Raw genomic sequence first — 26,729 nt, forward strand, 5'->3', positions numbered from 1 at the left:
AAAAAAAAAAAGCTACTAACACTGATTTATACAGTTTGTGCTGTAAGTTGTGAGTTATTTAAGGCTTGTGATTTCTGTGGTGTTCTGTCTGTGTGGTTTTGTGACAGAAGAGCACATGGCACACATGGCTGAATGAAATGAGTTGCTGTGGGCACCTTCATGTAAAGCACACTGAGTTTACCTGTAGTGAATTGGTCTGTATAATTGGATTTGCTGTGCAGTGCCATTCGCAAAGCATTAACACCACTTTCCACCACCAGGTGAAAACTTCTTTAACATCTTCTGTGTGATAATATCAACATGCAGGAGGGTGAGGAGGTTCATACGCTTGCTCCTTCTCTCAGTGACAAACAAAGAAGGTATTACGTTTAAAGAGCTCTCTTTGCCACTTTGCTACTAATGCTAAGAAGTCAAAAGTGGTTGTGTTGACATTGATTTAGCAAGGGGATAAAGGATATTACAGAGTTTCTTCACATACTATATATATAATCATGAACATAATGACATCAATTCAAGTTTTATGATAAAGATCAGTTTTGCAGTTCACACATTTGAGAGTAGATTTTAACAGCAGCAGAGTTTGAGTCTATGAAAAACCTTCCACTAAATCTCACAATGGATAAATACATGTTTAACCAGCACTGTTGACCCATTAGTGACCTATTAGTGCTCTTCATGACCCATCTCAAAGGCTTGAGAGTAGTGACTGCTGTTTAAAGCCAGCGGTCTATCAAGGTTCAGAGTGCTTATTGTAGTAAATCTGGCTTTAGACGATTAACAATTCTCAAAATAGGACTGAGAAGACGGACCACCAGTGATTACACACGACACATGCAGCCAGTATCTACTAGTCTATCAGGCACACACAACCAGGATCCAGGCTGCTGCCCTGTGCCATGGCACATGATCGCCCACTGCTGCCAACTGATTAAGAAGTGTTTACTTTAACAGAACAGAGATAGAAACCTGCAGGAAATACCCTCCCTAACCCTGAATACAGTAAAGAGCAACTTATCAGATGAAGCTGTCCAGTCTGAATCAATAAATTCAGTCTAAACAGAAACATGCAAGTTTATTCTTGTTTATCCCAATATTTGCAATGTTTGAGGATTTCAAAGAGCAGCCAGGTGGAGTGATGTGGCTTTATGTACAGTAATAAAATTTTGAAACCTCTTGGATCCCTCTGATGTCCTGCTGTTTAAACTTGACCTTTTGACCAGCATGTGACTGTCATGCAGCAAGGACATTTGAGAACTGCATGTTAGAAAAAAGAGGAAAGGTGGCCCAGGAGGGAAAAAATGCTCAGTATTTCCTTCAATACAAACTATTATTGAGAATTCAGGTCATAATATTTCCTTTTCAAGTGATTCTAATCTTGTCTTTTCAGAATAGTTGATGTTGTTGGATTATATCGCCTTCAATGAACAGTGAAATTGTACTCACTATGTTTTTATGTGCATTCATCAGACTGATAATTTACTTCTATATAAACCCCCAAAAGTTACATATAAGTATAATTTCCATGTCAACCACACACTTGTTTATTATTGATTATTGAGTCAGAAGTACAAGTAAATAAATTTGCTGACTGAGATTATAATGCAACAATCAGCAGCGACAAATACTTTAAATGAAAAAATATTCTTTATTAGAGAAATTGCAGATTTTACATTTTATTTTCCATGATTATTGTAATCAAACCGTTATAATGTTCTTACCATAAAAATGAACTGTTAAAAAGACTACATGGTAATTAGTGTTTTATATGGGTCAAGCTTAAAATCTTTTCATGAAATCTTGTAGTTTATGAACAGACAATTTGGCATAAGCATGAATCACAGCTATAATCTGTAATGTGATATAATTTTGAAATGACAACTGCCAGGAAACAGAATGCAATCTGACATAGTGACACAGTACTACTTAATACATGTGTGTTACATCATCAGTGCTATTAACTGCAACAGCCTACAGCTTATTCTGTTCAAGAAGATATTAATGTAAATTCCCGATGGTCCTCTGCAAATACAGCCAGAGACAGCAAGTGAGCAAAACCAACAGAAACAGGTGTTGCATGTGGGACATGCACTCCCTCTACTGTTCATCCACAAAGAATAAAACTGGGCCCAACAGTATATATCAAACAAAAATGGTTTTAAATGGACATGCGTGACCTTCACTTGCAGAGTTAGAGCTCCAGCACACAGGGTAACTTCCCTGTACAGTTCTCAAAAGCTTATTTTCCTACAGTGTTTGTCACTTTCTAGGCAGATGTTTTTACAGTGTCCCATAGTTTTGGTTTGCAAATCATGTCTAGTGACAAAGAATAATGGCACAGATATGCAAATATAAACACTTGTATTTCCATAAACTAAAAATAAAACACTTAACTGGCTACAGAATTTTCTTATGTACAATTGGTCAAACATGAAGTTACAGTGATGGTCAGGGCATGGATATAAATATTTACAGCATAGATATTTATACCAATATTGTACAATTCATAAATTTGCAGTTAAAGAAGGCACAGTAATACACAATCAAATGTAAAATACATTAGGAAAGCTGTATTCCCTACACCAGGCAGAGCCCTGATTTTTGCTGAAATTCTGTCCTGAGTTAAGCACTCAGGTTGACAGTGGACAGATGTCCTGCACTGTTAATTGATTTACTTAAGAACAGTCTTCAAAGCCTATTAAACGGAACAAACAATGAGATCCTCTGTATGACCTGCACATACAAACCCACAAATAATGTGGATTTGTGCGAGTGTGGCTTTGTAGCTTCCTGTGGTAAAGATGCACGATGTGCAAGATTTCCTCCATCTCATGGGAGGATCACACAGAAGTCTGACAAATCACGTGTGGGCGGTTTAGTGTTTGGTAAGAGTCGACTCACTTGAATGACAAAGACAGCAAGACACAGGTTTTTCCAGTCTTTATAACATGTTTAGGGAAGGGGGATCAATGTACAACGGGTCAGAACTGTCTGGCTCCTGGTCGTACAGGAACTGCCTGAACACGTTGTATACCGTCTCCCTGCTCAGAGTAAAGTTTCTCAGCTCATCCTGCTGCCCCTCAGGCATGAGAAATGTCAGATGGTAGTCAGCAATAACTGAGCTGTTCCTGCGGGGAGAGAAAAACAGAAGTCCAGAAGTACAACACACAATTTTTCCCCCCTGTAAAATTCACAGACAACATGCAGAGGAGGTGATGTGCATTTACCGTAAAACTTGTATCTCAGCTTTGGAGAAGTATCGTCCCAGAGCAGGGGAGGATCTGTAGATGTCAGCCAGCTGGGGTGTGGCAGGTTGTTACATGCAGAGGCAAACAATGAGATGAAACAGTTTGGCTGATACTAGCCTACTTTCAATTCACCTCGAGCTCTGTTCTGCTGCAGAATGCTTTCAATTTAAATTCGTTCGTTTGCAGCAACGAGCAGGATTTCATTGCATTACTGTTTCAGTTTCAAAGGTGTTTTACATTTGGAAGTGGTGGCCTTTACATCTGCATAATATACAGTTGGCCCTTTTAAGTTGTGGATGAAATCAGCAATGCAGCTTTGTCACAAAACAAAACCAAATAAGACTAGGTGGAAGTTTTAACAAAATGAAAACGTGAGCACATTGCCTTAATAACATAACCATTAACTTCTACTGTTACTGTTACGTAACTGTCATACTGTACATAATACCTCTGCATCTTTCCCTCAGTTTTTCAGTTCCCTCAATTCTCTATTCATGGTGTTAATATGGGTGTTGTTGCTAGGTTACCACTGATGCAATAGCAAAAGAAAAGAAGAAACACTGTATATAAAAGGCCTCTATATCCTCTAATGTTTGTCAGCAGTTTGTATATTTGTAACTATATACCGAGTTGTCTCTCTCTATATATATATGCAACCAATTTACATGTACAGTACATTTTTTTTAAATAGGGGTCATAATTGGTCAAACCTTGTCTTGGAGGTCAGCAGTCAGTGTTTCTCTGGAGTCACTTAAGGCAATGTTGGGCAGTTGGAAGCTCCCATTAAAATACAGAGGAACTTTAAACAACGAAGGGTCAAACTTCTCATCCGGATCCTCGTGGATCGCTGCACAGAGAGAAAATGGGTCAAAGCCTCAAAACTGAAAAAGTAACTGCTGTATTTAAATAGTATTATTTTAGCATAAGATGTTATCATTAGCTTTACATTGCTATACTTCTGAAATAGTCTACAGGCTCATTGCACAAAGTGTTGATGTTATGTTCTTGCATGAGCTCAGGCGTTGGCCTTTAGTTGGCCATGGCCTTGAAACATTAAAGATTTTATTTTTTTATTTTTTTACTTAACATCATCCTCTGTTCTTTAAATTATTATTTAATAAATGTAGCATAAACTAACACTCCTCAACATACAAACCACTCATCACAGAACTTTACCTGAGCACACCGCCAGTGAAATAATTATGACAACTATGATGAGGAGGAAAATGAATAAAATGACCATCCACATTCTGACTCTCCAGAAGACGATCTCACACATCTCTCTCTTTATCCTGGATGTGGAGTTTTTCTAGAAGAAGAATGAAACTGCTTTAATGACAAGCATCAAGACATCAGAAGACAAATACTGTGTACTATGGTTAAGTTATTTATAGCTGCACTGTCTTGCTATAACAATGCTGGACTGTAGTTCTCCCATGTGACAACATGTATAGTCGCAGCAAACGATGTGTGCTACATAGATAATGGGAAAACCTTCTGGGGAAGACCTGATCTGATTAGGAGAGACAGCATTCATCCCACTTTGGATGGTGCGGTTCTCATCTCTAGAAATCTGACATTAGGAAGGAAGTTGCAGTCCTACACGCCTCTCTGTGGTTTCCTTAGAGCCGTCACTCTCCCAAATCTCCCCAAAACCCAAAGAGACTGTGTCTGCACCTGGCCACCTAAGCTAAATAAATCAAATTTCCAACAATTGAGGAGTAATTCATAAAAACCTAATAAAAATTAATACAACTACTATAACAAAAGACACAACAATTAAATGTGGACTATTAAATATCAGATCACTCTCATCTAAATCCCCATTAGTCAATGATTTGATAAGTGATCAACATTCATGTAGCTGTTGACAGCGACAGCCTCAGTTCTGCATTTAATTCACTATTAGACTGAATTGGCTTTGCTCAAAATGTAAATGAACCCACTCACTGTTTAAATCACATCCTTGATTCTGTTCTGACATAGAAATTGAATATTTAATAATATTTCCTCAAAACCTTCTTTTGACTGACCATTTTAATAATGTTGGAGTTCTACAATAATGAATTACACAGCATCTGGGGAAGAATCCCATTACAGTAGGTACCTCTCTGATAAGGCTGCAACCAAATTTAAGAAATTTAAGTCCAGGTTTCTCTTCAACCCTGTAACCAGGCTGACAGGGTCCTAGCTCTAATGGGCCATGTATTTTCCTATAGCTTCTGTAGTAATGACTTCATGAGTTTCTTTACAAGTAAAATTAGATAAAAAACTATTGGATAAAAAAACCATCACCTCATTTTCCACAACTGGCACAGATGTGTTGTCCAGTACAGCAGCCTGTTTAGCCTGTATTTCAACTGCCTCTCTGAGCTAATCTCAACAGTGTCTTCATCTAAACCATCAACCTGTCTTTTAGATCCTTTTCCAACTAGGTTGTTCAAGCTTTAATGAACACTTCCACATTAGATCTGATCAGTTTATCTCTGACAGGCTTTGCACTGCAGCCTTTAAAGGTTGCAGTGATTAAACCTTTATTTAAACAGCTTCCTCTTGACCCAGATGTTTTAGCCAACTAGAGACATATATCCAACCTCCCTTTATTTCTCAAATCCTTGAAAAACTGTTGATTATTTGCAAAGGAATTTATGTTTGAAGATTTAGAGGACATCAGAAAAAGCACTGGTGAAAGTCACCAATCATCTTCTCATGGGCTCAGACACAGGGTGGTTTTTATCGGATAATGTTATTAATAATAATTATTAATTAATTACACTATTACACCTATAAGTATCACTAAAGGTGTAGTGGATATAATACGTATCACTATCATTATTACCATCATCAACAACCAGACTGACAGAGCTCGAATACAACAGTATACAACTGTTCCCGGTTTGTCTTTTGATGGCTTTCTTCCCCATTTCTCTCCTCTCAACCCACCCGTTGAGGCCGCCCACCCTGGTTCTTCCTGTTAAAGGGAATTTTTCCTCTCCACTGTTGCCAAGGTCTTACTCACAGTGGGAGCTGTTGTTGAGGTTTCTCTCTATTGTCTAACATTGTGGGGTCTTGACCTCACTCTGTAAAGTCCCTTGAGATAATGATATGTTATCATCACCGGTATATAAATAAAATAAATTTAACTGAATTTAATCCTCTCCGATGTGCAGGGGAGTGATTTATAAATAACTGAGCGAGTTGTCACGGGTTGACTGAAAAGTTACACTTCCTTTTCCAAGTACTTCAGAAACAACACATTTTTTCTCTAAGTCTTTGTACCTCTTGAGTAGTGTGATTATTTCCCAGGTTCCTTTGAGCTTCTGCGTGACTAGAGAGCGTTGTATCCCCATTTCTACCAGTAACCTGACAAAGCAAAAAGACATATATGTCACTTTTACTATGAAGGGAATTAGTCATCTGAGCAAATGTGTTGATTCGTCCAATGATTCTTCAATGAATAGCACAAGTTGTCATCATGGAGAGGACAGCTCTTTCTTTGTCTTTTCCACAGAAGTGGAAATGGTGTATGTACCATCTGTCCTCTTCCCTTGAGCTGCCCGTTAACAATGAAACAATACAAAATACCATAAAAACAAGAGCACAACCTTAATGCTCACCTGTACAGTAAGCAAACCGTCTCTTTCTGTTGCCTCAGAGGTCTGGTAGGGTGCACCATCTCCATTACTCCCTGTCACCTGGGAGCAGTCAAATATTGGGGGATATTACTGTAAAACGCTAAACACTACAATGATGATTTTCGTGCAAAATGGTGATGTATGATACCCAGAGCTGTGACAACAGATTATTTTCATTATCAACCAATGACTTGATTATTTTCTCAATTCATTGATTTCTTATTTTGCCTATAAAACATCACAAACAGTGAAACCCATCTTTGAAGTCCCTGTTTCATAGATTCAGATATATTTCAAAATAGCTGCAATGTTATCCCAGTTAAAGAGTTAAATGTACTTATTGAGCAGGTCAATATTGACAGGTGCACTTTTAAGAATTATCAAAAGGATTGTTTTTTACATTTTCGCCATTGTTTTCATTATTATTACAATAAACACACAATTATTGATCTCATTAACTCACCCGTTCATTAGATGAATATGACGCTCCATCGTTCCCATTGCTCGTAAACAGCGGCAGTGGATTGTCCATGCTTATTTGTTTTCAACACCCAGTGATGATCGGGAGTTATTATAAATAGCCTAGCTGAAGTCCCAACGCGGAAGTGGCTATTAGTTATGACTTTTAATAATGAAACTACACTGTCCGCGCCACCGCAAACGTCCCATCCACGGTTCAAAAAGTCAACGACTCCTTGAAAAGCAGCGACAGGTCTCAGTTAGCTACAGCCCTGACAGCTGGAGGGGAAGGTTTCTCCCTGCGTTTCAAGACGAGCCCATTACTTTCTTCTGCCTCTGCTCGTCCTTCGCAGCCAGACAGGTGAGTTTCCTCACAAGTTTCGCTTACGTCGGGAGGCGTCGTCAAGTTGAGAAACCGGGGGAGGAAACGTAAGATGTCGCGACGGCTGAACGAGACACAACTGCGGTATTTCTGAGATGTTTCACTGCGCGTCCTGCTTCTCACAGCCACCCGATCTGGTCCAAACACTTTTTGGTCTTTTTTTTTTTTTAAATGCTCGTGAAAAAAACGGACTGAAAGTATTTGAAGTATGCAGTCCACATGATCCCCCCCCCCCCCCCCCCCCCCCCTCCTCCCCCCTCCAGGTAAAGGCCCTGAGGATTTTATGAATATTAAATATTTACATAACCAAATGATATTTCGGATGAACATTCAAAGGACCCTTGGGGGCTGTTTTCTTGCTACATTTGCCAAAAATAAATATATTTAATAAAGAAAATCCAAGTAAATGTTCTGCCGTCGCCTTTAATGACTCACTGCTTTTTCTGTTTTTTTCAGTTGTTGTCAACTGAATTGAACAGGAACCTTGGATTCAAGTATACTCTTTACTGTGAGAACACATTTACAGTGCAAATGTCACCTGCTGCTACACTTTTAACCTTATTCTGATTAAAACAGTTCAGGGCATGGCACATATAAAACCGCGGGCTTTAACTTAAATTAACAATTAACAGCCATTTATGACATGAGACACTCATTCAAATCAAGATGCATTAAGGCTTAAGGAAACAGTTCCTGGTGACAGAGACACATTTCACTGTCATTGCAATTCTGTCATTGCAGTCCTCCATGGTCACCAGTAGAGGCTGACAAGGTTCATATGAAAAACATTTTACATGGTTTTCACACCATGCTAATGATGCCCAAAAGCACAGGCACATTGTTTCCTAAATCATATGTTAAAACTGCCCACATTTTTATTTACAAATGACTTCATCTGTTTTAATTTTAAATAGAATACCATCTGTACTTTGACTTTAAAGACCCTGCACGCACACACAGGTGTTTTCAGTTATTCTGTTTAGACTTAGGGTGGAAAATGTGAGCCCCAAGAATTATCAACAGCAACAGCTGCAACGAAGCTGTTGATCAAGCACAGTTTGTGCAGACACGGACGAGAACTGAAATCACCTGTGTGGGTGTTCCTCAGGTGTGCAGTGGTTTGCAAATCTGCATTTGCAAAACCTCTGTCTCTTAAGTCTTTCAATCTAACTTTTCTGGCCTCATCTGACTGAATGCATTCAGCATTCTCCTTAGCACACAATTGTCTTTGAAGCTGATACACAAAATGTCAAACAAGCCCACAAGAATTAAGATGTTCAGATAATAAAGATAATTTTGACCCATAATGACCCAACAAACCCAAAAATTAGAGCAAACACATGTAACATAGCATTTAATTACATAGGGAAGCTGTTTATTTTCTTAAAATTTCTATGCATAATCTCTGAGGACCTGAGCCACTCCACAGTAGCACTGTGATTTAGATATTTTGTAGTATACAAAATAGAAGACAAGCAGAGATGTTGGCCAACATACATCCAAAAGAAAATAAAGCAAAGTATATATGTTCAACCTAAAGTGAGTGATTTAGTACAATGCCAGGGTGTTTATATATCTGCTAACATATATATGAAATCTAATATTATTTTGGCCTGTTGTCAACCCAGCATTCAGTATTTTCAAAGTCCTGCATGTGTGACAGAGACTTGGAAGTGCACTGTTAACAATGTCTTTGACTTGTCTGGTCATGCAGACCCGGTACAACATGAAGGATATTTCCTGTGATCATGGATACCGGATCAACAGTGATGCTCGTTTCCATGTGCAGGAAAACAGCTGCGTCTCTGAACTCTCCAGTGTTTATAGACCTGTTCTATATACGACCTGGAGAGGGCGACAGAGGGACTTCAAACAGAGCAGGTACCACGAAATTTAAAATAGATGAACTCTTTCTGAGGGGTATTTTTCAGAGTTTTCTTAACCAAACCACTGAATAACTTATACATTTATATATATATATATATTTTTTTTTTTTTTTCTCAAAGTAAACATTCACAGTTCACTCCCCATCATTTCGGCCTGGCTCCCGAGGCATCTCCTCCCGCCCCTCTTCTGTCTTAACAGCAGGGCAGGGCTCTGAAGTTTGCTGTTCCTCCTCTGAGGAACCCTCTGAGCTCTGGGCTTGTTCTGCTTCCTGCTCATCCTTTGGATCTCCCTTAATGTCTGGGTCACTCTTTGCTACCTTGTCCTCTGTCTCTCCACAGTCCCTGTCTTCACCGTCTTTCAGACTGCCCAGTTGCCCACATTCAGCTTCCTCTGCTGGGCTGTCAAAAACCTGGTCCTTGTCCCCATTCTCCTTTGGGCTGTGCAGTTCACATGTAGACAGACCGCTCCCGAAGGCTCCCGCCTCCTCTCCGGCTGACCTCCTGTGCTGTCTCGTGGGCGGGCGCCTCTTGAATGATAGCCGCACACGAGTCTATGTGGAAACAACAAGTACGAGCCAGCAGGTTAGTTAGATCAAGTTTTTAAACATCTCTAAGACAGTACAAATGTGTAGTATTTAAAAAAAGTGGAAGAATTTATATTTAATATCAATTAATTTGTATGATTAAAAGGTTTCTGGCAGCTGCCTAAATCTAATCAGCACATGCCTGAGAGCACTGCACAAAATAGTACCTCGGGACTTTAACTGGGCTAAGGGGATTAAGTCTTCAATCCCTCTTGCAGCAGCACTCATGCACTACAGTAGCATCTTGCTCCAGCTTATCCGAGGCCTGCTTAAACAGGAGATGCAAAACACCCGCTGAGAAACACATCAACGAGGACCAGGACCATGTGGCCGGCTGTGATGTCACAGCTCATTTGGCGAATAGCGTGAGAAACACTTCTGGAGCCTCAGTGTGACAGCAGCTCACGCTTGTCATTTAGTGACTCAGAACTCGTGCAAAAACCCACACGAGTAGAAGACACATAATAAGAGTAATTATCTATTCAAAAATAATTACAAACCATCTGTAATCTTTAAAAAATATATCAGATTGGAATAGTATGGTGTGGGGTACATTTTTCACCTTCTGAAAGTCATGTTATACAGCCTGATATTTGCAGTAACACTACAAAGCCAGTCCAACTGTATTACACGGAGATGCTGCAACAAATAGCCCAGATCTATTTGTCCATCATGTTGTCAAGCTAATGTGCAGCTTTGCATGAGTCCATATATTTACCTTGTTGATGCTCGGCAACGGGGTGCCCTCGGGAGGACTGTCGAAGCTGACGGGATCTTCCTCCTCACTGGACAGCTGTGAGGGCCGCAGGGTGGGGCTCAGGGGGCTCTGTGGGCTGCAGGGCGTGGAGGGTGACAATGGTGCTGGCTGCAGCTTCACCTCTGGGCTTTTGGGCGAAGGCAGCAGCGCAGTGGGTGACAGAGCAAGGTTGGCCTGCAGGGGGAAGGGAAGATCCTGAAGCCCGGACACTATAATCTCTTTAGTACATTGTGTTCTGTTCAAACTTAATTACAAGACAACAACTTTAATTACTAGAACTACATTCATTCAAACAGCACTAACCAACCACTAATATAAAACAAACCTAAGACAAGAGTAAAACCTGAACCATACTAAACATAGGAACTCATTAAGAGAAGGATCATTAGGAGAAGGAAAGATTAAACAGTATCATTTCTTAAAACACAGGTATATTATTTTTTTTTAATGTAAAAATTGAAAAGTTTTGAATTTCTAGACTAGACTTTCTAGTCACAAAGTAGGCATTGTTCCTCCTTAAAAGTAATAGCTTTGCTTGAAAAGCATAAAGGATGTTATTACAAGTATTATACAGGTATGCATGTACGTCATTTCTGTTAGTTTTCAAAGCAGGATGGTGACAGGTACTCACTGCCAGGAGTATGTCCTGAAATTCCCTTTTAAGTATTACAAACAACATCTGTCATCTTCAGTCTGAGAAGTGGACTATGTAAAACCCTGAGTTAGCCCCCCCCCCCCCCCAACCACTGTTCAAGTTTGAAGGAGCGCATCCTACCTGCACTGGGGAGAAGAGGAAGAGGGAGAAGCGGCAGCCCTTTTGTCCCATGGCTGCCCACCGTGTGAACTGCTAACTAAAGGAATAATGGTGGCAAGTTAGAGCCCCACCGGAGGCTGGGTGGCCCATGATCCCATTAGCTCATTAATCTGAGCTGATTGTGGCGTCAGGGACAAGCCCTTCCTCTTTTTCTCAGCATGCAAGCAGCTCACGCACCAGTATAAACTGAACAGTGGGTGGCAGTAATGCTTTAAATATCCCTGATAGGAGCAAACTCCTGTCTACATGCAACATCCTATAATACATTATTGGTGAGGCAAGCAGTTGTTTTGTTTCCCCATTTCCTTCACAAAATATTCAAATGTTTCCAGATGCACCAACCTGCAGTTTCTCAATGATAGGGGAGTTCTTCATCTTGATTTTAAAGGGATTTGGGGAGACAACGGTTTTCTGCATGGGAACACAGTCAGACCAGAATTCAGAAATCATTCACAAAAGCTAACATTGTGTTCATAATGTGCACTGTCATTATGCAGCATACTGGGACATCCTGGCACAGTCCTGGTGTTAAGACTACATAAGGTATATTAAATAGCATTAAATAAATAATGTAACTTACAAAATAATGTTTTTTACTGTATACATTTTTGCACTTTGTGCTGTGTTCTTTTCAATTGGCTATGATGCAAACACAGGTTTGAGTGGTTTGTTTGATCATCATTTTCACTGGAAGAAAAACAGCAGCACCTTCTCACCGTTTTAGGCAGAAGAAAAACAGATACAATTACAGATTTGGGGAAAGTACAATGACAACTGTGGTGAAATGGTGAGGCTGCGAAGAAAACGCACAATAAACAAATCAAGTGTGTTTTCTGGGGATTTCCTTTGTATATCAAGAGGCCAGATCTGTAGCACGTGGGTCAGTGAAGGAACAGAATTGCTCACATCTGATTCCTCATTCTCATCTTTTTGATGCTGCAGCTTCAGGGAACATGGAGGTCGTCTTCTAAATGACAGCTGCAGACAAAAGTAGGCAGAGGAAGTGTAAATAAAAATCTGAACACACACAGATTGTTTTTGTATACTTTTGTATGGACACTGTGACACGTAAGCTATAAATAAAGTACGTTACCTCGTTGTTTGAGGTGGGCATTGGTAGAATGTGACCTTTGAACCTTCCAGCCAGCTCAGCCACAGATGGCTTGGATGGAGAATCCTTCTGGGGAAAAAAAAAAACATTAGATTAAAACATCTGAAAAACACTTTATATCAACAGTATTGATACCCTGTCTCATTTTTAAATTAATTAATGCCTCTCATGAGCTGAGGACATTACTAGTAAATATATGAAATACAGAAGCGGACCAGGTGTTAAGAATTCCTTGCATGACCTTGCTTTTTTCATAGTGACACTCCTGGGAAATACAGCCTGAGGTCTGAGCACTATTAGGACCTACACATTAGAAAATGTTAATCCACTGCATGAGGCCAGTGGTTTTGTTGAAGTATTTCAATCACATTATAATAGATGTCAAAGATTAACCCTCAACTATCACACACAACAAACAATTAAAAACAAGAAGTGTGTGGTGTCTAATCTCAAGACGAGACATGATCTTGGTCTTTAAGATCCTTGCTTTCATCCTTGCACATTGAAAATCCACCCTGAGATCAGCACCATCAATGCTTTGTGTAGATGGTGAGAGATGAGATATTAAACAACTTCCTCAGAAACGTAAAAACACGCTGCAGACAAGATGAATCTCTGTCGCAAAGGGTTTTAAAATGTAACAAAATAAAAACTGATCACAGCTCAAATATTCTGTAAAGTTGTTTCTGAAAATCACTTGATTCCCTTGTCACATCTGGTAAATTTCTTTGATTTTACTCCTCAGTGTGTAAACTTTGAAACAGAAAGTGTGGCATGGCAAACCTTTTCCCTGTTAGAATGACATTATAAAGGTGGCGCTCGGTGGAGGACAAATATCTGCCAAGGTCGAACAAGCCTACATATCTGTCAGATCCAGATTGTTATCTGGATATGCAAAGTGTACAAAGTCATTTATCTCAACACCATAAATATGTCAGATTTTTTACATCAAGATCCAAACATCATTTCCTGTGAAATTAACAAAAGTGTTGAAAATGCCCCTTCTAGTAATGTTAAGTGAAAAAATTCTTGGATCTTCCCCTTTAACCAAATCAGCACCACTTTTTGCATAATGCTGCTGACAAACCAACCAACCAACAAAGGGTGAAAACATAACCTCCTTGTTGGAGGTAATAAAGACAGCTATACAATACATTTGTATTAAGCGTCGCATGTGCAGAAAGCAGCTGAACAAGGAGATCTTCTTAGATAAAGAACGTTTCACTTCCCTCTTGTCAACAGTTAAATGCATATTGGCTGTGAAACAGAGCAGGGGGGGTGGATATGCAAAAAAAAAAAAAAAAAAAAAAGATGAACCAGTGTGCTCAGTGCTGTCCTTGGAGGAACTTGTCTCTTCTCCTGCTACAAAGTGTATTTTATGGGTTTGGACACAGGAAGTGAGCCCCCTCTCTCCACAGCTGTTCAACATCACGCTGCAGCCTGTGACAGGAGGGACCTGTCCTTGCAGCCTCACACTGTTATCATGTCTTGGCTCCTTTACTTTTTTTTTTTTTTTTCTGTCTCTCCCACTATTCCCAAGCTGATTGCTAAACCTCCCTCCTCCACGCTGCCCTTTGATGACCATTAACTCGCTCAAACCTATCTGTGGCCTAAGTGATAAGTTGGCTGATGGCTGCAGGCTGGAATGTGCACCGACGTCAGCCTTGAAAACAACACTCCAATATTACCATTTACCGGGTTCTAGTCCGTTTTGTGCCAAGTATCTGGACTGTGAATGGGTCAAGCCATTTGTTTACAGCCTGAGCTGGGCCAGAACTGTGCAGATTCTCACGCATCTTGTCGCGATTTAATGATTTGCATTGAACAGTCACTGCTTGTGGTGCTCCTCCCTTTCTCTTTCTGGCTTTCATGCTACATCTAACTTCCATCCTGCTTTTATTGACCACTAAAAAGCTCACGCTTCTCCTCACAGCTGCCAACTCTGTCACATTTCCTGGGTGTGCACTCTCAGTTCCCTCCCTCTCCCTCTGTCTCTCTCTGCACAGTTTGAGCCGTAGCCCATGGAAACATGAATCTCGCAAGCTTCTCAGACACACACATTCCACATTTTGATCACACACTTTATTTTTTTTCCCCCTCTTGTTCTCAACATGACCTCACCACCTTGCACCCTCCACCCAAACCTATTACAGCATCAGTTAGCCCTGCACTGCCTGTTAACGCTCCTCTGCGCTGCCTCTCTGTCCTAATCCACATCCCAGCCCTTTTCCTGAGCTCTCTTTTCTCATCTGTGATAAACAGTAATCACCAGGGACCACCCACCCTCCACGCCATTATTTTGTAACCTCTAATTGTTTAACTCTTTCCTGTCCTTCAAAAACAAAGGCCTCCTTCAGAGCACAAACTCAAGTCACAACAGTGCAGAGAAAGGAAGTCGGGCTTTGTTTGGTTAAATTGTTGCTCAGATGGGTGAGAAAAGAAAAGAAAAAAAAAAATCAAGGTTGTCCAACTTTATTTAAATAGCACACAGACAGAGAGACTGCTCAACCTCTCAGACACACAATCATTCATTTCTTTGTTCTTTCAGTTACTTCTGGTTTAATAACTTTTTTTAAAGGTGATTACAGAGTAAAAACATCAGATTTCTATCTACATGTTGAGATCATCCTCTGCACCTTTACTGCAAATGTTAGGAATAGAATTTGGTCATGTGCAGCAAAGATTTATCATTTATCAGTTACTTTCAAAAGTGACTGAAATAAAACATGAGAGCTGAATGAAGATTCAAAAGGCCTCATCAGTGTTAACTATTCAACAACGTTCTAGTTTTAGAAGAAGTCATTTCACATCCATTAATATCCCTCTCTGCGTCCTCTCACGGCGGCCCCTCAGCTTTAATGAGCTTCTTCATGCAGACTGAAAATAACAGACTCAATGCAAATACCTCCTTATAATATACACTGATCATGCATACAGTATATGAGGTTAATACTTTACTTTAAATTCACGTTTAAATGAACGATGTCTAAGGAAAGTATTACAGACATCCTACAGCCTAGCTTATTCCGTTGTATTCTATTGTATAACATTTTACAGCAGCACTGACAGCAGCCTTATCCAAAATATAAGATAGTCTAATCTTGAACTCTTAATTCAATTATTTGCATTTTAATTGAAAATGTTAATGTAAACATTTTTGCGATCAGTTAAACAAATGATTTCGCTGTTTCACTGAGATGACAAAAGAGGCACATTATTTCAGTGAGCCATACAAGGCCTTTGGTGGGTTATCAGGATACATACACATGTTTAACTCAGCTGGGACCCCAAGCTCTCTGAAAGAGTGGGAAACTTTGATTCACTGCAGGAAAGAGCAGGGCAAACTATTTCTGGGGCTCTAGGCCTGGGAAAAAGCCCCAGAGCAGTGCAGGCAGCCTGGATCACGGCTCTTCTCTGTAACCCCTCAGCTCCTCAGAGAGAGTGTCCCTGGATATGCTAGACCACATCTGAAACATACTGTAATCTTGCATACAGAGCAATTGAGCATGTCTAAACAAGGAAACGATGGAAAAAAAAACTTCTTAAAGCAAAGCCTTATCCATGTGATTGAGGTTTTCCAAACACGGGCCTGGGTCCACAAACTATTTCAGAGCCCTGACCTCCCTGATTTAGACGTTGCCTGCTTTACAGTTCCACGTACAGTAGAGATGTTATGTACTGTTATAAAATACTTAAAATAAAATAAGGACATTTTGTGTTATTTAATACCAAGATAAAAAAAAAAGGTTACAAACAGTTGTTAGTTTGAATGACAGACTGTATATAAAGACGGACTTAGCCTACGTGACGTCACCCATGAGTTTCTGAAGAGCAGTTTTGAAGCTCAGAGTGGGCTGCTCTGTCGTCGCCATCTTGGCAGTGCCCGCCTCCGCTGAACTCCTGGCCAACCCAAAAATGGGCAAAGAGGTTGGCCATGTATGGAGCTGAGACTTTGGTGAATGCCAGTTTGTGGCAAGTATACGTTCATCCATCAGTCACTCAAAGCAGTTTGCATAACTTTAAGCCTTAATAAAATTTAAACAGTTGAGTTAATGCATATATAAATACAATGGTCATGATGGATGAAATTAGCTATAGAGACCAAAACCGTTTTTTGTACCAGGCTGTAAACATGTTTATTTCTGCTGTAAAGTTGGACATTTAAACATTACAGTCGTGAGGATTGACTCTTTTTTTTTTTTTTTTTTTGTTTTTTCAAGCCAGCCTCAAGTGATTGTCATTGGCAGTACTGCAGTTTTTTGCACTTTCCATGTTGGCTTCATTTTTCATCCTTGCAGGTTGCCGCTTGGTTTGAATGCCCAGGCCAGTTGGGAAAAAAGAGTATGGTTTAGACCTGCTCCATATGAAAACTGCCCTGACATAACGTCTTTCATGATTTGGTGCTATATAAATAAAAATGGACTTCACTTTGAAAAATACAGTGGTGTTAAATACACATACAAAACCTCATTTGCAGTGTAACACATTGACACTCCTGTGTGGACGTCTGTATATACAAATCTTGTCTTGGGTTGTTTTTCCTGCCCAGAAACTCATGGAGCTGTCTGTAGGTGCCACGGACAGTGACAGTATCCATTTGTTTGAGCCAGTCCTGCTAAAAGCCAATGACCTCCAATAGGAGTAGCAGCGCTCATGACCACACCTGTAAACCCTCTATATAAAAACACAGAAGCGGAGTGTTGCAGGAAAACTTCCTCAGTGAGCTGTGTTTGGATAAGTAAAGGTTAATCCCAACAACATCTTAATTTCCAGTCGGTGGATGTAGACACGAGGTTTACTGTATGACCAGCAGATGTGGAAAGAGAACACAGAGACAAACACATCACACAAAGCCCACTACTGTCTGTTCCTGTGATTCCTATTTCTAGAGGAAGGGGAGAAGAAGCACATGATATTAGTCTTAGTAAATCCTAACATATCTGCTTGATATAACAGTAGTGGTCAGAGAGCAACAGGCCATGTAATCTACCATGGAGCTGATAAAGATGATGTCTGGCTCAGGATCTTTAACCCTTCTCTGGGAATGACTCTCTGCTTTACTCTAAATCCTCATAAGCTCTCGCTGGTGAGCCCCACACAGTGGAAATCTGCGAAAGGGAAGATAAATACAGTGCACACCAAAGCACAGCTGTTCAGCAAGATCTTGTTCAATAAGCTCACCAAGCGTGATGGCTTCAGTTTTGAGTCTGCAGACTTTGTTTTCACAAGTCAGCGTGTTCTGCCAGGGGGAAAACCACCACAGTGAGCAGCTCCCTTCTGCCTACACTTGTTAAGAGAGCAGACAGGCACCTTCTCGCTCGCTGCCTTTCCAGGAAAACTTGATGTGTTTTTGGACCAGACTTCATCCGTATATCTCACTTTTCCACTACCCTCACTGGCACCGTGGTGTGTGTGTGTTGTGTGTGTGTGTGTGTGTGTGTGTGTGTGTGTGTGTGTGTGTGTGGAAGTGGACAAGAAAAGGGCCTCAATCAGAGGGATGAGGTAAATGGACGCACTCATCTGCGAGCCTGTGCTGCTGCCGCCTCAGAGGAAATGGGAGGTGCTGCTGACATAAGTACGAGCACTGCAGGGTGGAGAAACAAGTATAAAATAAAATAAGCATACAGAGAAAAGGAAAATAAATCCAGAAGAACTGAGAACAGAGAGCTGCTGATAAAGTCCAAAATATATTTTTCTTAAACGTGATTATTACAATAAACGTGCCAGGACCCCAACAAGCTTTTAAAATCTGCAGTTTGAACTGAAATTTGACTGACAAATTATGAAGATATGAGAACAGATGACAGAGCCAGGCCTGTTCATGGAATGCACTGTGATATTTCAACATGATAACTACAGCAGCCTGTTTAAGATAAATCTGAGCTGTTGTGCAATGAGAAGGCAGGGTGGTGGAGAGTGAACGAGGAGCAAGAAAAAACCGCTCACAGCAGACAGTACTCCCTCCAATGTTTGAACCTATAAGCATCTGTTGGGAATTCTACATGGTGTGCTGGTATTCTCATCCACTCTGATGAGAAATCACAGAGACCATCTGGACAGTGGATCAGACGGCTGACGTGGGGGCTGAGCGGCACCGACATGGGGTGACATCATTCAGTGAAGCCTTGCACCTTCCCTACTACAATGTTGAGCAGCTCCTGCTGAAACTGAGGGCCACAAGGTTTGGCATCCGTTCATCCATGGGAGACTTGGGCACTGTATACTTTAGGACCATATTCATATTCTGCTGCATTATGGGAATGGAGAGGCATAGTCTTTACACAGGGGGGATGAAGGAGCAGTCTCATGAATAGACTCTAGGATGCTATAGATGGACTATTAACAGTGGTGAAGTAGACAGATTAAGTTAAAGTAAGTAAATGTACTAAAAAAGACTAAGTCAGAACCTTGTACATGAATGGACCCTGTCTTAGGTTGTTTGAATTCTACCTACGTATCAGCCCTTTTTCTCTCTTGCTCTCTGAGGTCACATATACACATGTATTTTAATACAGCCGGATTCTCAATAAAGCTGTTCTAATTATGTGTTTCTGTTTCTGCTGTCAGATCACAAAACAAGTATGAAATAACGAGTGCAACAGCCCAGTAAGACTATGTGTTAACTTCCAAATCATTTCCAAGCTGCTGCTCTACTGATAAAATCCAAATTTTAGTACTGCAATGTCATGAGGAAATCACCAAACCCACAAGTAAAAGACAAAGACTGTGCTGTTATTTGGCCGCATTTACTTGTAAAATGATCACTGAGAGAAAGTTAGAAGTGACAGAATACTACAGTGTTCTCAAATATAGTACCTTAACAAGTTTGGTTCAAAAAGAGTCAGTGCTCCTGTTCACACCCTCAGACCTTTATGGAATACTTTCATTTCTGTGCATAGTAGAGAGGTGCCGTTTGATGTGTTCATTCTATATTTGGAGAAGTACAGTATTTACTGCCTCAGACAAAATTATTCCTCGCCCACCAGTCTTGTTGTCATTACCAGCAACCATGGGCACTTTGATATGTTTTAAGCATCCCTGTCAATAAAATGTGATCTGTGGCAGGGCTTTAATACAGCGGCAAAAGGTAAAGCGACCTGAAACCATTTGCTTCAAACGCACAATGCTGGAAGCATTGCAGGCTGGAAACACCAGCCAAATCAAAACTGTTTGATTCAAAGCATTTTGAAAGAGCAATGGCCAATCAGTCACGTGTCATTCAGCTGACCAATGGTGGAAATATGATCACTCAGTCAGTCAGTGAGGGATATTCGCTATTATAGATCTGGCCCTGCCGTTGCCTTCCAGTCAAAAATAATTACTGCATTATACAGAGGGATGTGTGCCATCACTAAATGAAATGGAGTTGGCAAAATAATAGAAGCACCTGTAAGTATGGGGCGCCTCGGTGTCTCACCTGGTAGAGCACGTGCCTTTAATGCTTAGTCCTAACTGCAGCAGCCCAGGGTTTGAATCCGACCCGCGGCCTTTTGCTGCATGTCACTCCCAAACACCCCCCCCCCCCCGTATATTTAGCTGTTATCTTTTTGTCCTTTTGCTCTGCATTACCTAACTGCAGTATCACGCTGCAGCTGTTACATGAGTAAAGGATCTGAATACTTCAAAGATTTGTTAGATTCTTATAATGGAAAGAACACACAGGTCATAATCCATTTTCCAAGCCACTCTACTCAGACTGGGGACCTGTCTCTATTCTGAGTCCGAGATGTCTTGGTTTCAGCCAGCAGTCCATGTTAATTAGATTTTTCTCAACTATCATATACCTGTTAGGTCCAAATGATTAATGGGTTAATAACAAGCTCAAACTTGCAGCCGACACCTGCCTTCTAAGTTACAAAATCCTTAAACTCAGGCACAGATGAGGAAATCAGAAACATTTGTTATGTAGATTAGGTGGTGACAAATCTTGACACACAGCCTTAAGTAAAAATGCAAAAGCTGACATTGAAAAAAAAAAAGAAAAAAAAAAAAGGCACTTGCAAAATAGAAGCGGTTTGCAGCACTAATGTGTTTGTGCTCCTTTCTGCCAAAAAAGGAAATAAAGAGCATGGCTGGAGGCCAAATTTAGAAGAGGGTGGTTGAGGAGGTGCAGGCAGTATGGGTTAAGTGTTCAGCAGGGAGCTTTGGAAGTTAGTTATAAAGACATGATGATATTGGTTTTTTTTGTTTGTCGTCCCCCCCCCCCCCCCCCCACTTCCTCTGCCTGGCTCAAACCCCGTCTCCATGTATCTCCTGCTTATACAGTTCATGCTAAAAAAACCTCAACATGTTTGACAATCTGCAGATGTCTGAGGCAGCTTACAGCCTGACACAGCCTGCCACTCTGACCTGCTCAAACCCAACCAGCTCTGATGGTAGCAACATGTGCAGCCACAAGACCATTTTGTTGTATTTAATAACTTAAGCTGGGATGTGTAGTGTGGATTGCCAAAAAAAAAAAAAAAAAATCACCTTCCGTATTTCAAGGAATTTCCTTTATCCTATATGCATCCGTTCCTGATGTTAACTTCCTTAAAAGCCAACAGCATGTGTGTTTTCTTTGAACAGATCACAACCTCCTCCTTGCTATCTCCCCTGCAGCTCCCAACCTGGATATCTCTCTGCCCCACACAATGCTTTGGGCTGAAACTCAGAGGGGCAGGATCTGGCACAAACTCATCCCTGATAGCAGGGGAAAAAATAACAGAAACCACCCCTATATACTGCATGTATAGTTTTTGTAGCAGTAATGGCAGCAAATAATAACGATGTTTAGGAAAAGAACAACAACCTCTGCAATAAAAAGCAGCCACAGCAGTTAGGGGATTGTGAGGCTTTACGAACCATCTGATTGGTCGTAAAGGTGCAAATATCCTTCAACGAGCCAAGCTCCCACAAAACTACCTTAAGCAGTTTAAGACAGGACGGAGATTCATCACACATCTACCGCAAAAACTTGAAATGCTTCAGTCAGCAAGTCTGTGCACGCTGCAACCTTCAAAGACAGCGAGCGGCTTATTTTTTAAGATAATACAGATGAATTAGATTAAAGTTACCATAAATTTCTTTACATTCAAAGTAAACATGTGTCACTTCACACCAAACATGCTGAATGCATTTCCTGCCTTATGAGACGTCTATAAATCTTTATTTTGAATGTTTTGAAACCTGCATTGTTTACATCGACCGCAGGTTTTCTCCTCATCTTTTATCAGTGCGGTGCACATTTCACGACACTTTATCGCTGCCAGCGGTTGATCTGCGTTCACTCCCTCTGCAGTCACCAGAAGTTCATATCGCCTCACTCCCCTTCAGGGAGCATTTGCGTCCTCATCTGGGTGCTGACAGATCATGAGGTACAAACTACATTCGACCAACTAATGTAGCCTAACTCACATGGTAGTGTGATTTCATACTGAAACTAAATACACTGAAACAGCGAAGAAAAAAATGCAGCGACTACACTGAAAATATGAAGATTCTGCAGAAAGCAGCTATACACTTCCTGCTGTTTGCTTCTGTTTTCTATATTATTTTGTGATTACAACATTTCCAGAAGTGTACAATGCTTGCTTCAAAAGGAAGAAAACATGCTAAAGTGACAATATCAAGAGAAAGCTGATGTGGTTTTTCGGGATGTTGCACAAAAAGAAAACCACAACAGGAAGCATAAGTGGAATCTATGTTTTTAAGGTCGCATGAGATGCTTTTTTGTCCTGTCATCACCGTGTGCTCAGAAAACCATTAAGTCACAGGACTTTGATGAATCGTATAAGCTGGAAAATCCGGACACATTTATACATTTTATACACGCTCCGCTGTACAATGTGAGCTCAACAGAGATCCAACCATAACAACACTGTGACTGTGAACAGGTTAAAGTTCCCTTGATGCTGATGCTTTACATTCCTCTGAGCTTCATGGTCAGTTTGGTGTCTGTTTTATGTTCGGGACGGAGTGAACCATTCATTCTGGACTGAAACACATAAAGCTTAATATACCGCCTCAGCAAACACCTCAGACTGCATCTGTCACTGATAACGTCCTGCTCTGAAAAGCTCTGCACATGAAACCACAGGATGCTTTTACTCTGTATCATAATCACAATGTTTCAAAGGAGGCTGCAGGACTCTTAAATAGATTATATACTGGTTCTAGTGTTAGTGACTATAGTGCAAGCAGAGCAGTAGGTGTATGTAGCGTGGGTAGAAATATTGGTTAATAAAAGTACTAACAACAACAACAACAACAGTATGACACTATTTAAATAACATAGTGTTTTGAAGAAAAAGGGGGGAAACCTCACTCATCAGCAGATGTCTGGCTGGTACAGACCGGTCTCTTAACTTTACTATGGATTACATAATAAATGTGCTCACCATATGGTTGGCAAGCCAATCCCAAATACTCACTCCCTTAGCTGTGGTGTTGTTTTTCCAAAAACACCCGCCCTGCACCCCACAACCCAACACACACATAACAGTACCAACCCTCAGGTGCATGCACATACACATATACACAAAATTTCCAGTTTGTCTTCTTCTCATTCCAACAGGGGGAACAAAAAAGTGTAAGACTTTAAGACTGTCCAAGCATTAATCCCGTGTTAAGGTTTTGCCTGAGGCAGCTGAGGTAAATCAACGTTTGCGAACATGAACAATTTCTGTCCTAAAGCTACAAACACACAGCATCGCTAACATGTGATGTCATCAAAGTGCAGAGCTGAACCCGTAAAAAAATGACAGCGAGAGAGAGACTGACTTTACAGGCCGGTTTAACGCGCGTTTATGGGTGCCCTTTGGGCAAAATGCAGCGTGCAAAAACACCGTCCTGAAAAACTCAAACTGAGGCTGCAGCTGACAAAAACGTCCAACTTCTGACTAAACCTGACCTGTTTTACCCGAATTCATTTCAACAGCAGCAGCACATGCTTGCACAACCATCTGGCAAATTGTGTTGATGTAGCAAGACTCAATAAGCTTGGGTGTCATAAATGAATGCAAACCAAAACGACCTCGCAGGATACCACTGACATGGTTGGGTGGTCGACTGAAACACTGAGTGCGCTGACAGCTTTTACTTCAAGTTTTAAGACTGGAAAATCGATGGTGGCTGCCATGGAAGTGTCACATTTTACCCAGAAATATGTTTCTGAATAAATCAACCATGAAATCACTGAGCAATGTTTACATTTATAACAGCGCCTTGGTTAGGTAAGAACAGGTAGTTAAGAAGCGGTAAGTAAGCATCTAGTGTAACTTTTAATTGCAGCGCTGCTCCGTGTCGTCGACCTCTAAATCACCAGATAGACAAACAGCTTGCAGTGAAAACTGAGCTTGTGAGATCTGGGCTGGGTTTGCGAGGTTCAGCTTCAGAAAAAGCTGGACTCGCCAATAATAGCTGAACCTGCTTTCACCCTCTCAGTGTTCAGCCTCTACGTGCAGGTCCAGGGTTTTCTCTCAAAACAGTTTTATCTCGCAGAAACTGTAACTATTCTGTATCAGAAAAAAATTGTTTACTTAAGAAAGAAGAAAGCCCCCCTCTCTCTTTTTAACATTCTTTCATGTTTTCCAGATTTGGGGGAAGTCCAAATTCTGCTTTCAGGGAAAGAAGAATGAGCTGACCTGGCCTAAAGCATGTCTGACTCCTAAAGTTGGATGGTATGAGTATGTGCGAGTTGCTCTGTGGTCAATTACAAATGTGCTCCCTCACGTGCTGCGGGGAAAAAATGGGCGTTTCTCTTCCTATTCGCCACATGACATTAAATACTCCAGAATGATGTTAAACGTCTGAGGGAACAGCTTGTTTTGCAGGGAGGAGGCCAGAAACCTGTGAGCAAACCCTGCAGAGAAAAAAAAAAAAAAACACGTGTGGAAGGGCTGGGAAAGGCCCCCTATACCATAGAGAAGCTCGTCTTTTCGTCCTCAGCTCCACTGCAAGTGGGTTAAAGACAGTTTAAAAAAATCAACTAATGGTATTTACTCAAACACAACACGGGCTCACGGCAGATGTTCTGTCAGCTCCATTTCCTTTCTCTCACAGCACAGTTACTTGTTATGAAGTTGCTACCACAAACCCACTGTGAAACCATATCAGCCTAAAGCTCAAACATACAGATACCTGTGTGGCCTCTGTGTGAGTGTGTGTGTGTGTGTGTGTGTGTGTGTGTGAGAAAGAAGTACAGTCATCCTTAATGATATTATGCAACAATCACATGCAGCTGCTCTTTTATATGTAGTAGATAGTAAGATATAATTAAGTTATATACTAATGTGTCACATACAATGTAACAGTAGAGATGCGAATAAAATCACAATAATCACCTTGTCAACAGGACTACATGTGTATATAATGTCCCATAGGTTCACTCATACCGTTATCATTTAACTGTCGCACCCACAGCCCTCACTCCCTCCTCACACTAAAACACTATAAAGTGACTGACTGCGCTCCTATGCTGTAATCTATTCATTTCAACCACGCAAAACCGCATTAAACGTCAAAAACATCTGCTCAAGTGGTTTAAAAGTGCAGGCTGCAACAGAAAACTGCGCTCAGTCTTCTTGTCGTTACCTCCATCCTGGGGAATGCGCCAGAAATCTTCCCCTCCCGCTCTTCTTCTGCACTTTTCTCTGCCCCTCGGCTCCCGGAGCGAAGCGCCTGCTGGATGCGGGGAGACGGAGCCGCGCAGCGGGGACAGAGAGCGGCTCTGTGTTTATATCTGGAGCCAAATCAGCCTCCTGGACGGGGAGGAGGAGGAGGGGACAACTTGTTACGCGCACCGGGCTTCCTCAGCACTGACAGGTCAAGTTACAGAATGAAATACGACTTCTGCTGAAGACTTTCAGAATAAATTGTTTGCTGTTGTTTTGGAATTTTTTTTTTTTTTTTTTTTTTTTTTTTTTTTGGGAGACTTTTACACAAACTGATACTGAGTGATCAAACCTCAAGGTTATTTTTTTCCCTGCAGGTTGGTATTCTTTCAACATCAGATGGTGTTAAAACCGTAATTGTTCTTTTCTATTGTTGAGTTTTGGTTTTATTGAGATGGTAGATTCAGTTAAAAATCGGTATATGTGTCCTTGCTAGTGAACATAGGCTATAGTGCAAAGCATCAATAGTGGGGGGGTCGTTACCCAAATCAAATCATTTACCAAACTTACCAGTCAGTTGAACGATCAGACCACACAGTGACACAGAGGGAGACTTCAGGCAGGCAAACAAATCCGTGAAGTCACCACGTGATTTGCCTTTGCCAGCTGATGGAGAACACCTGCTGTGACATCAGGGATCGAAGTGCGGCCAGATGAGCAACATTTTAAAGATCCAGTCAGACAGAGCCGCGAAGCAGCAGGTTTCTGGCCGAACTTTACTCTGTTTACCCTCTGAAACCTTAAATGTACTGTCACCTGGAAAATACATGTACATCTATATATCTGTATGTATCTGACCAGCTGACTTTGTTGAGTTGTTGTTGTTGTGTGTGTGTGTGTGTGTGTGTGTGTGTGTGTGTGTGTGTGTGTGTATATATATATATATATATATATATATATATATATATATATATAGAGAGAGAGAGAGAGAGAGAGATAGAATTTTGCTCAATGTTTATGGATATGTATACACTTTTTTTGAAAAGTGTGTGTGTGGTGGACATCACCAACTATAACACTGAGTACAATTGTGCTCTCCATAAGAAACCCCCTACCCACAGAAATCTCTTTAATATTCTCATAGATACCCTTGTTTATAGCACTTTATTTCTTTGTACTTCTTACTTTTTAATTGTACTTTTCCTACAATTTCTGCAGAGTATCTACAAGTTGACTTAATTAGAAAGATCTGAGTGATTTAAA

The 26,729-nt window shown here is 40.8% G+C and overlaps 2 protein-coding genes across 3 annotated transcripts; both read right to left on the reverse strand.

Moving 5' to 3' along the window:
• Positions 1 to 1,625: 1,625 nt before the first annotated feature.
• On the reverse strand, positions 1,626 to 7,893 carry LOC139631845 (TPA-induced transmembrane protein homolog). The gene is made up of 7 exons (XM_071496452.1): positions 7,344 to 7,893; positions 6,863 to 6,940; positions 6,525 to 6,608; positions 4,422 to 4,554; positions 3,956 to 4,092; positions 3,225 to 3,295; positions 1,626 to 3,125 (listed from the first exon to the last, which is right to left on the reverse strand). The coding sequence occupies exons 1-7, from the start codon at positions 7,410 to 7,412 to the stop codon at positions 2,939 to 2,941; spliced, it is 759 nt and encodes a 252-aa protein (XP_071352553.1). The 5' UTR covers positions 7,413 to 7,893; the 3' UTR covers positions 1,626 to 2,938.
• A 1,167-nt stretch (positions 7,894 to 9,060) lies between these two features.
• LOC139631844 (capZ-interacting protein) lies at positions 9,061 to 25,659 on the reverse strand. Of its 2 annotated transcripts, none has more exons than XM_071496451.1 (6): positions 25,447 to 25,659; positions 12,856 to 12,939; positions 12,669 to 12,740; positions 12,105 to 12,173; positions 10,910 to 11,122; positions 9,061 to 10,158 (listed from the first exon to the last, which is right to left on the reverse strand). In XM_071496451.1, exons 1-6 carry the CDS (start codon positions 25,450 to 25,452, stop codon positions 9,742 to 9,744), a joined length of 861 nt encoding a protein of 286 aa, XP_071352552.1. In that variant the 5' UTR covers positions 25,453 to 25,659; the 3' UTR covers positions 9,061 to 9,741. The 2 variants fall into 2 exon arrangements, with proteins under 2 accessions (XP_071352552.1, XP_071352551.1); XM_071496450.1 differs by having other exon boundaries at positions 12,856 to 12,942; positions 25,447 to 25,656.
• Positions 25,660 to 26,729: the final 1,070 nt, after the last annotated feature.

Source organism: Trachinotus anak, unplaced genomic scaffold (assembly GCF_046630095.1).
Source record: "Trachinotus anak isolate AG129_WGS33_773 ecotype Australia unplaced genomic scaffold, CSIRO_AGI_Tana_v1 ptg000014l, whole genome shotgun sequence".
NCBI classification, from domain to species: domain Eukaryota; kingdom Metazoa; phylum Chordata; class Actinopteri; order Carangiformes; family Carangidae; genus Trachinotus; species Trachinotus anak.